Source organism: Colossoma macropomum, unplaced genomic scaffold (genome assembly GCF_904425465.1).
Source record: "Colossoma macropomum unplaced genomic scaffold, Colossoma_macropomum, whole genome shotgun sequence".
Lineage (NCBI taxonomy): Eukaryota > Metazoa > Chordata > Actinopteri > Characiformes > Serrasalmidae > Colossoma > Colossoma macropomum.
In genome coordinates, this window is record NW_023494796.1 from 31,825,441 (window position 1) to 31,840,681 (window position 15,241).

General features: G+C 39.0%; 1 protein-coding gene across 4 annotated transcripts in view; it reads right to left on the bottom strand.

The window, feature by feature from the left end:
* Nucleotides 1-15,241, bottom strand: part of LOC118816761 (collagen alpha-1(XIX) chain) — a 278,363-nt gene that overhangs the window by 258,218 nt on the left and 4,904 nt on the right. For all 4 annotated transcript variants that reach the window (XM_036583340.1, XM_036583341.1, XM_036583339.1 and 1 more), the window contains 3 exons: nucleotides 13,400-13,524; nucleotides 9,994-10,065; nucleotides 9,476-9,575 (listed from right to left, as the gene is read on the bottom strand). In XM_036583340.1, the coding sequence (XP_036439233.1) occupies nucleotides 9,476-9,575; nucleotides 9,994-10,065; nucleotides 13,400-13,524 (297 nt within the window). The remainder of the gene's footprint in view (nucleotides 1-9,475; nucleotides 9,576-9,993; nucleotides 10,066-13,399; nucleotides 13,525-15,241) is intronic.

Consider the following 15,241-nt stretch of genomic DNA (forward strand, 5'->3'; position numbering starts at 1 on the left):
CTGCGAGTAAAGTGAGAGATGTTTGGAGTTTGGGGGCTGCTCTGACGCCCCTCGTTCCTCCAGCTGACAAGCACCATCATCTGTCAAAGCTCGGCCATAATTGAAGGCTGGAGAGAGAGAAGGGGGACGGCAGAGGCACACTGCAAAAAATGATATCTTTGGGCAAGTCTAATATTTCTCAAGTTGATATTAGTGTAAAGATAAGTTAAATAACTCTATAATACTCCTACAACCACCTCAAAATAAGAAAAACATAGATATTCCAAGTATATATAAGATTTAACATGATGAGATACCATATTTTGCAGTGTAGTATAGAAGAGAATAAAGTGTATAAGTTGAATTGAATGAAACTGAACACCTATCGCTGTTGTCTGTTTATTCCTTAAGATTTCCTTGCAACAAATGAATGTGCAGCCTCTTTAAACGACACTTTCTGGTCACCCAATGCAACAGCAGCATCAGTGCAGACGTTTTAGCAGCTGCTAAACGTCTCATTAAACCGGAATTATGAATTTCGGCTTCATGTTTCATGTTTGGGGTTAAAACTGTACTCAAACTCGAACGGTATCTCAGGCCCTTCAAGCTTTAAGTACAGCTCAGCTTGACCCTCCATCCTTCATGCAAGCATCAAGACTCTTCCCTGTTCTGGAGGTCAGGTGGTGGAACTTCCACCGATCTCAGCACTTAAGCAAGCACTGATCTAAGTGCTTATGCACTGTAAATGCACTGTATTGAACTTACTGCTGCTGTCAGAATAAAACCTCATATCTCCAATATGGTAACTTTACAGGAGAAGGAAAAAACATGCTTTACTTTTAATGTAAGTCGATGGAACCAGACATTATTCTCTAGTAACTTTGGGTCATTTCTTTTGGTCTATTCATCACAAAATTTACACATAATGAAAAGGACAACAGATACTTGCAAATAATATCAATAACTGAAAAACGACAAAAAAGGTTCTGTTCTGACAGCCGCAACATGTTTTTTTTCCTAGGTATCATCTCTGGCTTTTGTTTCTTTTTTGTTGAACTCAACGGTAGCGCATACTGTAATCTATTTGTACTAGTGAGGATACATTCTCTCAGTGGACAACAAAGCACTTTTGTGAGTCGTTCTGGATAAGAGCATCTGCCATAAATGTAAATGTAAACGTAAAATTAGGGTAATGATTTGCAGTTTAAGTGCCTTGTTTCTGGTGTTCTTTGTGGTATCTGTGATTTTCGTTGCTCCACATCCGCTTAGGGGGAAGTGTAAATATTCAGTAGCTACTAAACTCTACACATTAGTGTACACTTAATAGTTAGTGTAGCGCAACTTGTTTGGATTAACATGTAAACCTGAACTTAGTAAACCTTTCCATTATGAATAGCCTTAGTTTGGCCTTACATACAACTGATGAAACCGGCCCCAGAACCTTTGGCACCAGAGAAATTTAAGTCTATTACCAAAGCTTCTAGTTTAAGGGTTTTTGGTACCTGCCTCCACTGTTAGTAATAAAGGTTCTGTGGAGGTCCATTTTTCATTCATCAAAGTACAAACGGTGTAAATGTTCCCTCAAAAGTACAACAGTGGTTTTAAGGTCTGATTGTGAACCTTAAATAAGTTTATCCAGGTGAAAAGTTCGTATTTGTACCTTTTTATAACCGAATGTTTTAAACAGAACAGTAAAATAAAAGCCTGGAGACGAGACGGGGTGTGTGGAGTCAGTACAGCTTAGAAAATATCATTTCAGTGGATTATGGTTCAGTTATGTTCCCTGACTAAAGGTACCGAGATGGAGCCTTGAGGGTCCCACCCCAGAGACAAGAGGGGAACTGCCCCAGTGACAGCTTTGTATTTTCTGAGCGTGTAAGACGGGCTCCAGTAGAACCTAAACATACCCAAGGATGTTCTTCGCTGTCTTTGGTGACATTTGCCGCAGTTTACTGAATTCTTTACTTTTCCAGGTGAAGATGAAGTCACCAAGCACAACCACATGAACAATAAGTGCATCGAAATGTAAACTAGTTTTACTTGAGTTGTACATTGATGTGCTGAGAGCTATTTCAATAACTGTTATTTTATAAAGAGTTTACTAAGGTAAGTTATCTAGGAAGCTAACGCTAATGTTATTAGCATTTATGCTAACCCCCAGAGTGTTTTTTACATAAGTTTTTACATTTCACATAGATAAATATAGGTTTTGTTTGATTCTACACATGGTTCTGTGTAACTAGACATTTTGTGAGTGTGTAAGCACAGTATAATGTCAGCACAACTAGTGTTCAGCTACGACAACTAATAAAAAAGGTATGCATCAGTCCACACTCTTAAGATTTTTATGTATACACAGTGAATCATTTTGTTTCAGTAGCCAATAAGTTGAGCTAACTAGCAAGCAAGGTAAATTAGCCAAACTAGATGCTTTGAGGCATAAAATGATCTAGATGACTCTCAGCTGGTGGAAAATGAACTAGAACTATAATAATAAGCACTGATGGAGCTTGTTTTTCAACATGCAGCGAAAAAATGGCCAAGCAAACATTATTTAAGCTAAAATAGTGATGAAATGGAAATGTGGCACCCGGGATTCCCTCAAGTTTCAACAGTATCGAAATAGAGGGCTTGGAGGGTCTATGAAGCAACAGACCACCTGCTCTCCAGATGCTGCACTGTTTCTGTTTACAGTGTTTACAGTAAAGTTTTCCCCTGGCTGAACAATGGGACGGTCATTTTTCGCCAATGATAAGTGTTCAGGCAGAATTACACGCTCAAAACAAGCACATCTCTAAGAATAAGAGTTTTAAAGGTGACTTGCTCAAGATGAGGGTGAGCATAAATAATATAAATCAGATTTAATCCACAAAACCCAAACATTTCCTGAGACCTGTTATTGACTGCAGGACCTTGACACTGGCTATGAGGAGATTTCACTAATGAGCTGTTCCAGCACTGTTAAAAAAGGGAAAGATACTCCATGTATGCATAATTGGATGGTAAAATCATCCCCAAGCTGGACAGTTCAGGCACAAACAAATGCAGAGTAAAAACACCAAACAACTGATATATATTTTTGAAACAAGCACAAAAAGTTCTACAGTACTGGTAAATGTCCACTTGCAACAGCTCTGGCGGGAATCTTCCTCACCACCAAAAAATTCAACAAGATTTCAGCTTTACGAAAATCCGTCGCACCACGTTTAGCGAATGCAGCAACTCTAGACTGGTCTTTATCATGAGCACTAAACATAACTTCCTCAGAGAGTACACTGGTTCTTCGAGGGTTCTTCAGTAAAGATAATGGTTCTATATAAAACCATAAACACTCAAAGGTCCAGTCCCATCTCACCCCTCGCTCCTACCACTTAGCCCTACCCCTCCATTTTGTGTGTTCTCGTCTAGGTGTAGCGTGTCCTGATTCCTGTTGAGATAGAGGGGTAGGGTGAAGTGTTGGGGCTACATGACCCTCCAAATGGAGGTTTTTCAGAGACTCCAAACAGAGATATGAGAAAAAAAAGAAAAATTGGCGAGACGGCTGAACAAGAGACCAAAGAAACCCACAAATACGAGAATTTTCTCAGTTAAAAATTACAATAACTATTGTATTATCTTAGTTTAATGTCGTTTCAGTGTATTATGGCCCTTTTCTTCTCTACAAGCATAAAAATCGCTAGTAGTGCTGACGTCTCAGTAGCTGGTTAAATTTCCCATTCCACCTTAAATAGTCCAGCAGTTCTGACGCCTGAAGGGCCAGAATGTAACTGCTGCTCCATTTAAGCTGGAATAGGAAAATTCGAACAAGAAGCTGGTGAATATCTGACTTCAGCTTCGTATCACTGAGGAATTAGGGGTGGGTGATAATAAATAATTGCCCCCCTCTTTGAAGGCGTATGATGCCCTAAATGGAACTAAAGCCCAGCAGTAAGGAGCTGAACTTTACCCTCCTCTGCTGTCACTGCAGACTGGCAGAGCAGCACAAGTAGCTTTTAATGAAGTGATGCTCTTTTTATTTGAGGGTTGTTTCATTTCACGGGGAAGATTTCAACCACTACCCTTTGTAACTCAGTTCTAAGAGGCAAGAAGACACTCGAAAACAAGGGGGAGGTGCAAAAATAAGAAATGGGACTGGGCTAAAGAACTATTTGCATGATTAAATGATTCTTTGTATGATAAAATTGTTCTTCAGATTGATGGAGAATGGACTGTTCTTCTATTGTTACAAGCTTGACAATCGTCATAATACGAAATTTTGGTGCTGCACAGAACCCTTTTCGAAAAGGTTCTGATTAGCACCATCTAGAGCACATTTTTTCATTAATCTAAGAACCACTTCACCATGCGAAGAACCATTAAATTATGCAAAGTTTTTTTTACTTTCTTTTTTTTTTTAAGAGTGTAGAGAAAGACCGACTCTCTTTCTCTGAATCCATATCAGTTTAACATAATAATGAAAATATCTAGTTTAATGCAGAACTGTTGGCAGTGAGGATTTGGAGGGAGGATGTTTGAATGGATAAACATGGTTCGAGCAGGAAGGCAAAACTTAAAACTGTAAAGAGCTCATCGGTTACTTGCTAAGGTAGCTAGCTTGCTAGTCAGAATAAGTGAGCTACTTTTCTAGCCTGTGTGGACGACTAATGCATGCTAAAACTTACAAAAACATAAAAATGTCTGTATTCGGGGTCCCAGTGTAAGCAAGGGCAAATAGCGTAACAGATTATGACATAGAAACGGCCACCAGCAGCGAGTAGAGAGATCCGAAAAAGTGCAAGAGGACACGTACTGTAATGGTAAATATAACATTGCTGAAATAAAAGTAAATATATAATAAATAAAAGTGCTCCTAAATTATTCTTGGCATGTATAAATGGTTCTAATAAAATCTTAAACTGGTATAAGAAAAGGTTTTGAAAACCTTTAAAAGGTTCTTCACACTCATACATCTCTTTTAGAGAAATGTTCCTCACAGAACCATCCTTTGAAAGATTCTTTTGTGGTTCTTCTATGGCATGGCTCTGAGGAGCGTAGCTTTAACATGGAATACTACAGTAAGGCTTGATAGAACCATCAATTACACGGTGAACAGCTCCGATGAAATGGCACTTCTGTATGTCATTAAAGTAATTTTTTTCAAAGGCATTTAATTTGCGGGATCTATTTCCCCATTACTGCTTGATTTCACTCCCGCGCCGTGCAGCTACAGCCACCTCGCTTTCTCCTTGGCCGAGCCCGTGGCCCATCTGCAAATTAATTCTGTCCAAATTATTCAACATGTCTCACGGCTCACCTCACAGTTTACCCTTATTAGCCAACGCAAATGGAATCATCTCTGCAAGCAGGGTGATATCTGGGTCGCCCCTGTGTCATCCGGACAGCGTGCCGCTCGCTGCACTGGCGGCTTTTTCTTCCGGATATCAGCTGAACGGGAGGCAAACTTACACCCTGAGAAAATATTGGTTTGCAGAACAGCAACTCGATCTTAACCTGGCGTGCTTTCAACTCTCGAGCGGCCCGGGCGAAGGCTGAGGGCTGGCCACTCGATGGGTGAATATAGTTACTGACCAGCCCTGGGGAGCCGATGCTCCGAGTCACACTCGGATAACTCCAGCCTAATTTCTCTAAGGTCTCTCTAAGCAACCTCAGAAGAGTAAAGGAGGATGTGCCTGTTGTTTCCGTTTTGGAAGTAAACATTCACACCTGCTTGTATCTGGATATATTTCTAGCAGCTCTATTAACATGAAACGTGAATATTTATAAACTTGCACGGATTTACATGCACATAAATACGTCTTAAAACACATTTTTGAGTCAACTGAAGGCTGTGTTTTCCCTAACGCTTAACAAAACCCACTGCAAGAGTATTTTGGACATAATTACTGCATATACTGCATATCAATAACTTTGGGTGTGGAACTGAGTGCATTTTGCTGCTTTATGTAAGCATAGTCATGAACTGAGGAGTTGAATCAGGTGGGCTTGAGCTGGAAAATCTCCAGAGTGTGCAGTAAACCACTGTGTCCTTGAACAGGTAGCATAAAGTTTGCTTCAAATACATAGAGAAAAAACACTATTTTACACAAAATTAAAGCTTGGATTGCTCGAGTTAGTTTAGTACGGCTATATAGAAATATAATCTATAAAAAAAAAATGTATTAATATCTTCAAATATAGAACACACAGTAAATTTTACGTCACCAATTCACTAATGTGCTACTTATTACAAAACAATAACAAACACGCCAACTAACGCTTTAGTGATGTTTACCCTGTGGTAAACAGAAAGCTTCCAAAGCTGATATGATTTGTGTATGTTTTTCCCTCTGAATGTCAGTTGATTCCCTGAATTACACTGTTCGAAATAAAGGTTCTGTGGAGGTCCATTTTTCATTTTCTAGGTACAAACAGTGTAAATGTTCCCACAAAGATACAACAGTGGTTTTAAGTTCTGATTGTGAACCTTAAACAAAATTTTCCAGGTGTAAAGTTCGTATTTGTACCTTTTCATAACCGAATGTTTTAAAACAGAATAATAAAATAAAAGTCCTGGAGACGAGACGGGGTGTGTGGAGTCAGTACAGCTTGGAAAAAATATCATTTCAGTGGATTATGGTTCAGTTATGTTCCCTGACTGAGGGTACTGAGATGGGGCCTTGAGGGAACCACCCCAGAGACACCTTTACTACCTTTATTTCTGAGAGTGTATGAGAGTAGAAACGCAAAAACTGCTACGTACATGCTACAAGCAAGCCAAAACCACTGTGTGTTGAAATGGCATCACATGAAAGTCAGCCTACTGCTATATTTTAGCACTATTAGAGCACCGGTCGCTCAGCTACCACATTAGTGCAGTTTATTTTGATAACATTGCCAATCTTACAATATCAGTTCAGCACATACTGAGGCCCAATCAATATACTGATCAGGTAATTCAGAGGATCCAGTGACATGCAAGGATAAAAAATGTACACAGGGAAAAATGCACCAGCTTTGGAACATTTTGCCTGCAAAAGCACTCAATTCTCCAAAACTCCATTCATTTTCCACATAGAGAAAAATGGCACTTTGAAGCTCCTAATATGAGCATGTTGAGTCTACTGATAACATAGAGGTGGACAATATGGCAAAAATATAATATTGCGATATTTCATGAAATTTTCACAATACACGATATGTCACAATATGTCAGAGTTGGAGCTGAAAAAAAAGAGCTATATTATAAAAAATACTATCAAAACTATGACCACAATGATTTTCATTAGCAGGACTAATTTTGCTCTCTTTATACTGAAACATGCAGTTGGTCACTGTTCTACAAGTGCTGAGCTTGTAGAGAACATCCTGGCCTTTCCAACGATATATCATTTGTTGGGGAGTCCTGCCTTTTCAAAATGGCTGCGATCTCAGGAACCACGTTTTATGGGCACGAGAGGAGTAAGTAGTTGGAAAATATGCATTTCTTTTTTTTTTTTTGATTTTTACCCAATTATCTCCCCAATTTTGTCGTTTCCAATTCCACCCGCTAGTTAGGACTCCCCCAATCACACGATGCTATCAACGCTAGGAGGGTGAAGGCTAGCACAGGCTTCCTCCGAGACCTGTGAAACCAGCCACCGCTTCTTTTCGAACTGCCGCTCACGCAACGTCACTGGACAGCTGAGCGCGCTCGGAGGAAAGCGCCAACCGCCAGATCTGTTACGTCAGCTAACAGACGCCTGCGCTGACTAGCATCGCGCTGAGTGATGGGGGGAGAGGGGGGTGCCATCCCACCCACCCAGAGAGAGCGAGGCCAATTGTGCTCTCTCGGACTCCCGGCTACGGACGGCTGTAGCATCACCAGGGATCGAACTCGCGATCTCCTGATGATAGGGCCGACGCTTAGACGGTTGCGCCACTCGGGAGCCCTAGAAAATATGCATTTCTGATGTTTCTAAAGCCTGTAATTTGTATGTTTTAGGTAGAAAAACGTTTTAGCCAATTTCCAGAGTATTTTTTACTGATATGCATAAAAGTTTGACCACCTAACAGTATACTCTTTTTGATGGCCTCTGTGGTGGACATGGAAACTTACTTAATCTGTTTTATGGTATCATAGGTGACAGGAAATCAGAGAAAATTAAAGGATGATCATACCTCTCTTGATCCAGTTTGGGTTAGAAGCAACAAAATGTAAGCTTAGCAGTTACATACATTAACTGTGATATTACTGTGTCTATTTATTTTTCTTTTTGGTCCTCATTTTTTTGTACCGCCAGTATTTTAAGTTTTACTCTAACTGTCCAGCAATTCTGTCTTTCTGGCAAGAGACAGGAAATGTTACCAGGGACCTATTTGGAATTATGTATGAGTTTTCATGGGTGAATCTTTATTTTAGGAAAGTACTCCAGTTAGTAGGGAAGAACGATAAATTCCTGCTTAAAATATTACTTGAAATTGTCATTGAAATTTACTCAATGGAAAGACTTACATTTATGTTACAACTGAGGATTGAGTGTTTTACAAAATACTGGGAGAAACGGATCTTAAAATACCCCATTAGGGCAGCTAGCACAAGCAATTAAGAGGATAGGTAAAAGGTGATATGTATGCACATCTATATTATGTATTATTGTGTGACCCTTAATGTTTGTATAATGGTCCTGTTAGCAATGGGATACTAGATTCTCTCATAGACAGCCTTTGTTCTTTAGTTATGTTTGTTTATGTTCTTATTAATCTAGTCTTTTCTCTTGGAAGTCATCCGATGATTATTGTGAAATGAGAAAAATAAAGAAAAAAAAACGGTTTACTCTTACTGCTTAATCGACAACTGGAATATGAGTATGCGGGCATTTAAGCCAGGGATTTGAGCTTTATTTAATTTCCTAATGTATTAGAAAATGTCCTTTTACACAACTGTATATTTAAAAATGAAAACATTAAAATAAACTAATTCTTACCCCTCTCTATTTATACCAAAGATTCCTTCCTATCATGGAACAGTTTGCTGCTAAATGACACCCACAGCCAAACTGACTGGGTGCCCAGGAATTACTCTGAGCAGCACATTGATGATAAGGACTCTGAAGACCGATTACAAGGTTTCTGAAGTTTTGGTCTGATGCAGTACAGGAAACAAAAAATATGACATCAACATAATCACTATGCAACATCCTGTCGTCCACGATGAGGGCATTACATAAATAAACAAGTTTTTTGTCAACCAATAGACTTATTTTATCTTAAAATGACTGAAATTCTCAATATTTAATTTGTCTGGGTCTCAGGAGGGTATTGTAACATGAGTTATCACAATAACGATATATAGTGTTATATCGCACAGCCCTAGGACAACACATTGCAATATATTCTGCTTTCCTTTTGGTAGAAATGAATCAATTCCAGACCTGGATCAGTACTGTGACACCGTATGAACCCTGAACCCGACTGTAACACAATCCGAACATTCAGTCCTCCGTATCTTTTTTTAAGCAACCCATATGACAAAACTTACTCTGTGTCTTTGATGAGGGGTTTGCTGCCGAGTCTGAAGAGAGGCCTATCATCCGTAACTGTTCCCTTTCTGAGAAGGAAGTTTTCTGCCAAATCAAATCCTAAAAACAAGGCGAAGAAAAGGAAATGCTATTATTATTATTATGATGGTGCCATTTTTGGCCAAAGCATCTTAAACAAAGCCAATCGCAGTAGTCCTTTAGAGCTAACTGCCGTGCTCAAGGGCCCATCGGCACTTTAAACATGCTATCAAAGTAGACATCAGCTGGAAAATGTGTTGTGTAAATAGCTGGCATTACTGTGCAAGTCAATTAACCAAACTGTCAGCGTCCATTTGAGGCACATCTGTGATCTATGTTATGGAACGATGCAGCATTTCATGTTCATTGAGACATATCAAGCTTTACACACCTAATTTGCAGTGACAGCTTGTCATACAGCACCATATGCAAACGTGACGTCCAAACAGAAACAACTTATGGACGGCATTAAAGCAGCCGCAGACTTTTTGAATCGTACCTGTAAACTCACGATGGCCACTCATGTTGGTGTGCCATCTTTCCTCCAGCTTTAAAGGAGGACACGAATGATCTGGAAAAGAAAAATACTAATTAACTAATCAGTCCACATTTGATGGGTTTTTAACATTTTAACTTTTCTGAAAGAGGAAAACAATACAAACGGGTGGTACCTAGCCTTGCCAACTCCAAACATAAAAATATTAACAATTTAATTGTCCGTTTTTATAGTCGTACGCACAAGCTTAGATGCCACTGGTCAAATGAAATGTTTTCTTGATTTTCTAAGAGAAAATAAATACATATGGCTGCTGTCAGAGCAAAACCTCGTATCTCCAAAATGATAACATTACACGGTAAGGAAAAAACATACTCTACTTTTGATGCAAGTCAATGGAACCAGACTTTTGTCCAAGTAATTCTGGGCCATTTCTTTTGGTCCACTCATTATAAAATTTGCACACAACGTAAAGGCAAAAAGCCACTTTCAAATTATGGCAACAACTAAAAACGGAAAATTGAGATACGAGGTTTTGTTCCAACAGCAGCGACATACTATACAGAGAATATATTTCTGAACATTTTATTGCACAAACTGCTTTTTATTTGCCTAATTTAACACACTGGGGAAAAAAAAACAAAAGTGGTACATTTTATTGCATTATAATATGTTAAACTCTAATAAACAGATAATAAACAGACATTGTCCACTAAAATAAGCACAAAAATGCCACATTTAGGTTCACTAACCCTGGTCTTGGAGCAACATTTCGTTCCAATCTACATCTGACATGCTGCACACACCTCCCCCTCCGCTATCGAGCCAATTAAGGACTTGATTTAGAATTTAATTAGCTGGAGCAGGTGAGGCAGATTGTGGTTGAAACTAGACTCTGCAGGAAGGCAGATCTCCAGGATCAGGACTGTAGAGGACGTGTTACTTATTTTCACTCAGAAAGTCAACAAAACATGGAATTTGACCAAACTTTTGCCTACAACTACAAACTATTACAGTACAAGCCTTAAGTGGGCTGATTAGCCTGGCTGTCGATACTTACCAGCTTCCAACTGATGACAGACACTGCTCGAGCTCAAGTAAACAAACATTACTCACTGCTGCCCTCTAAAGGTGCTTACAGAAGTTGCTTTCTTAAGACCCCTGAAATATCTTGATGAATGTATTTGCTGTTTTCTTGCTTATTTCCTTAGAACTCATCTAATGAAAAATCACCCAGTTTGCAATCTGTTTGTTGAGACATAAACATATGATTGTGAAAGCAAACAACTGTGAAAAATAACTGCCTTCAGCTCCAATTATTGTGATCAGGTGTGCAATAATTGTGACATGCCTAGTAATGGATAACAGTGGTGTAATGGATATTCACTGGAGCAGGTGGGCCCAGTCCTAGTCCTGGAGATCTACCACCCTGCACAGCTTAGTTACACCTCTAATCAAACACACCTGATTCAGATAACAAAGGCCTTCAGGAGCATGTGAACATTAGAGCCAGGTGTGTTGGATCTGAACTCTCTAGGCTGGTAGGCCTCCAGGACCAGGATTGGGCACCCATGCACTGGAGATTGGACTTTGTTTTTGTTGCCTTTATTGGACGTAATATGTATTTTGGACTAATCACAATTATTTTTGAAGAGATTTTTGAAAAATCTAATTTGCACAGTTGTTGTTTGGTTTTCTTCTCTAGTTTTGCCAGAGCTACAAATTGTAGCTAAGTGATGGAAGCGCACGTACACACGTTAGCATCATGGCTGAGCATCACGCAACCTTCATGCATAACATCACAAACTTGCCTCAAACCACATATGAGTTGTTATGTAATCTCACGTAGGCCTGCTTATGTGGTTTCTGACACAGTATGGCAAACTGTTATTTATAAAAACGAACAAAACTATGACAAAAGTCAGGTCTCAAAATGGTTGCTACTGTTTTAGCTATGTAATGTCCATTTTTATGGATGACAGTACGCCATACAGTGTCAACATAAGCAAGCCTACTTGAGATTACTCAGCATGATGCTAACTGGTGGGGTGTAAACAGGGAACTTGTAGAGAGGAGAATTATCACTCTGTAGTGTCTTCCGGGTTTCTCAAACACTAGAGGGCGCTCCTGAGCAAGTCCAAAATGAATAGGTTAACATGGAGCATCTGAGCAAAAACATAGTTTATAAATGCTTAAATATTTTCAATATAAAGTATACATGTATTACTTGAACACAGAACAGCTTAAAACATTTTAACATTTTTAAGAGCTTTTCAACTCAAGTTATAGGAGTTTAAAACGACGCCTCATGTACATTCATGACATCTGTGAGCACAAACAGCCAATGAGCCGCTTCGCTCGCCAACCAATCAGCACTCAGTAGCAGTAATGTTAGTCCTGCTGCCCAAAACCCGTTTGCTGTAGAAAAAGGAAACATACAAGTGTGTTTTCTTTGCTTTTTTAGTGAAATTCATCCTTCTACTTTATAAGGTTAAAGGAACGTTCTAAGCGAGTGATTAGAAACAATTTTAACTTATCGTTTTTAGCCGTTTAGCTCCATTCACCCCCATTCATTGAGGACCCATTTGCGGGCACCCTCTGCTGTTTTGCAGTCCTGTTTTTTATATAACAATGGAAATAGGAAGCGGCCAGGCTCCTCATAAACCGGCTCTGGCGTAATCTTCACTAGTTATCTACATCAGCTTCAAAGCTCCAACGCAAAACTAAAGGTGCAGACTTCAAATACAAGGCCTTGGCTGATGGTCTACATTTGGGGTAAGTGTTAATGTTTGGTGAAAATTTACTACTGGCTTTAAAGGCACACCATGGTATTAAAAAACAACCAATCAGTTGCTTTCACTGTCTTATACACTGTCTGAACATTCAGACTGCACATAAATCTTCTGGCTCAGATCCAGCACATGTGACTTTCGTCCTGCTGACCTCTATCTACTATGGCCATGGAGTCACGGAGTCCGTGTCATGAAACACGGCTCATGTTCTCGTATGTGCCTTAAAGGAGGCATGACAAATCTTTAGCCAGGAATAATTCATTCACACCCAGATTCCACACAAGAGCGCCAAACAAGTGTTAATTAAGGGTGGTGAAAACAGGGGCCTGGTGAAACCTTCTCCACAGGTCAACTTTGCCTTTTTTTGTGGCATGTATACGCTAAAGTTGGCACCCCGAGCAACATGATGCAACTGAAACAACAACTCGGATACTTTTACACCTCTGGTGTTGGGTAATGGCCACCCACAGCTGTAAACGAAGAGTATAAACCAGTGTCTGACTCACTGCTGAGAACCATTTGATTTGAGAACATCATTTGACAGAAAAGAGAAAAACAGCAAGGCCTGTCTAAGAGGTGTTTGAGTGGTGCAGGCCAGATGGTGATGGTATACATACCTATTCTCTCGTTTACTGCCATGCCAAAAGTAAAAGGAATGGCATTTACTACCCAGAAGAACACAGTCCATCCTAGCCTGTGACTCATGTCTTCTTTTGCACATGAGAAAGGGCTCCTTGGATACCTAAAATAGAGCACAATGTCACTTTTCAGAGGTCTGAAGCATGCCAGCGACCGATACAACATTACAGTAATATGAGGTTTTGACTCATGTTTGTTTTCCGTCAGATACTTTATCAAAACTGAGAGTGAGAGAGATTTAGCAGGTGATGACATAGTCTTAAAATTGCCTTCTAATCAAACAAACCAGGTCAACTGATCATTTTGGGGTGGGCAATATGACAAAACTATAATATTATGACACTTTAATGCAAGATATTTTAATAACAAAATACGTGTCGTGATATTTACTTTTTTGAGGCTGGAACGGAGAAAAAAGAGGAGCCACATTTTAAAAAAATTGTACAAATTCACCAATTCTACAGTGATTTTTAATTCAGTCACACTAAATCCAATTAAACAAGACTCATTACTCTCTCTTGGTACTTGAAACTTAAGTTCTGTAAGTATTGACAATGTCTACAATCTGCAAAATTTGCAGAAAAGCACTGGGACGTAATTTATCACGAAGATGATATAGCCATATTGCCCACCCCCTGATCAAATCTTACATATAATAATACATTATTGCAACATATTTCATTGCTTTATAGCATAGTATGATTGGTTACTGCTGTAAAAATGTGAGAAATATTTTTTTCCCACTGTAGAGATGTTTTGCCTTCTACTGAATGAATCTGAATATCGCTGTTGTCAGAACAAAACCTTGTATCTCCAAAATGGTAACTTTACAGGAGATGGAAAAAACATACTTTACTTTTAATGTAAGTCAATGGAACCAGACTTTTTGGGCCGTTTCTTTTGGTCCATTCATCATGGAATTTACACACAATGTAAAGGACAACAGGAATTTTCAAATTATGTCAAAAACTGAAAAATTCCAAAAACGGAGATACAAGGTTTTCTTCTGATGGCAGCGATATTCTTTAGCAGCGTATGATCAGATTCAGAATCATTTTTTTTGTTCAGGTGTCGACATAAAATGAAATCCATTAAAATAAATAGTCTGCGAGTAAAACAAAAGATGTGCAATGGGATTTATGAAAAGTTACAATCAAGTACTGAAGCATATATAAACACAGCTAAAACTGAGCAACAAGTGTAAATGTAGGTATATTTTTAAATATGTATATTGGGATAAGTTAAAGTGCATATGCACCCTGACTAAAGCGGAAAATGTGCTTATTCAGAAGGATTATGGTTTGGGATATATACCGTGGTTATGTACATTACATTAGGCCTCATTCACCAACCGTTCTTATGAAGAAACTTCTTTTCTTATGTGGGATTTGTTCTTAGGTAAGAACAGAATCTACACACACTCAAGAGCACAAAGATGAGAACAGTTCTGCACTTTAAGAACACATCATGAATCTGATGTAGACCTTTTCGTAGGATCTTTCTCAACAACAAACTTAGGAAGATACTGGAGAATGAGGCTTGGTAGTTGATTCAGAATCCAGATTTTCATACTCTGCATTAATACCATTCACAAAAAAAAGGTCTAGATAGTAAACTTTAGGGGTTTCTAAGTCGGGGATTAAGCCTCAGCTAGTAGTTCTGGACGACATTTTCCATTCAGAATGCAGTGTTGTCCAGGACTAGGCTTAATCCATGTCTTGGGAAATAAAGCCATTTGTCCACATTTCAAACCAAGACATCTGCGCTTGCAATTTAATCTCATACTGCACTTGTTTGCACCAAGTACCTTTACAAAAATA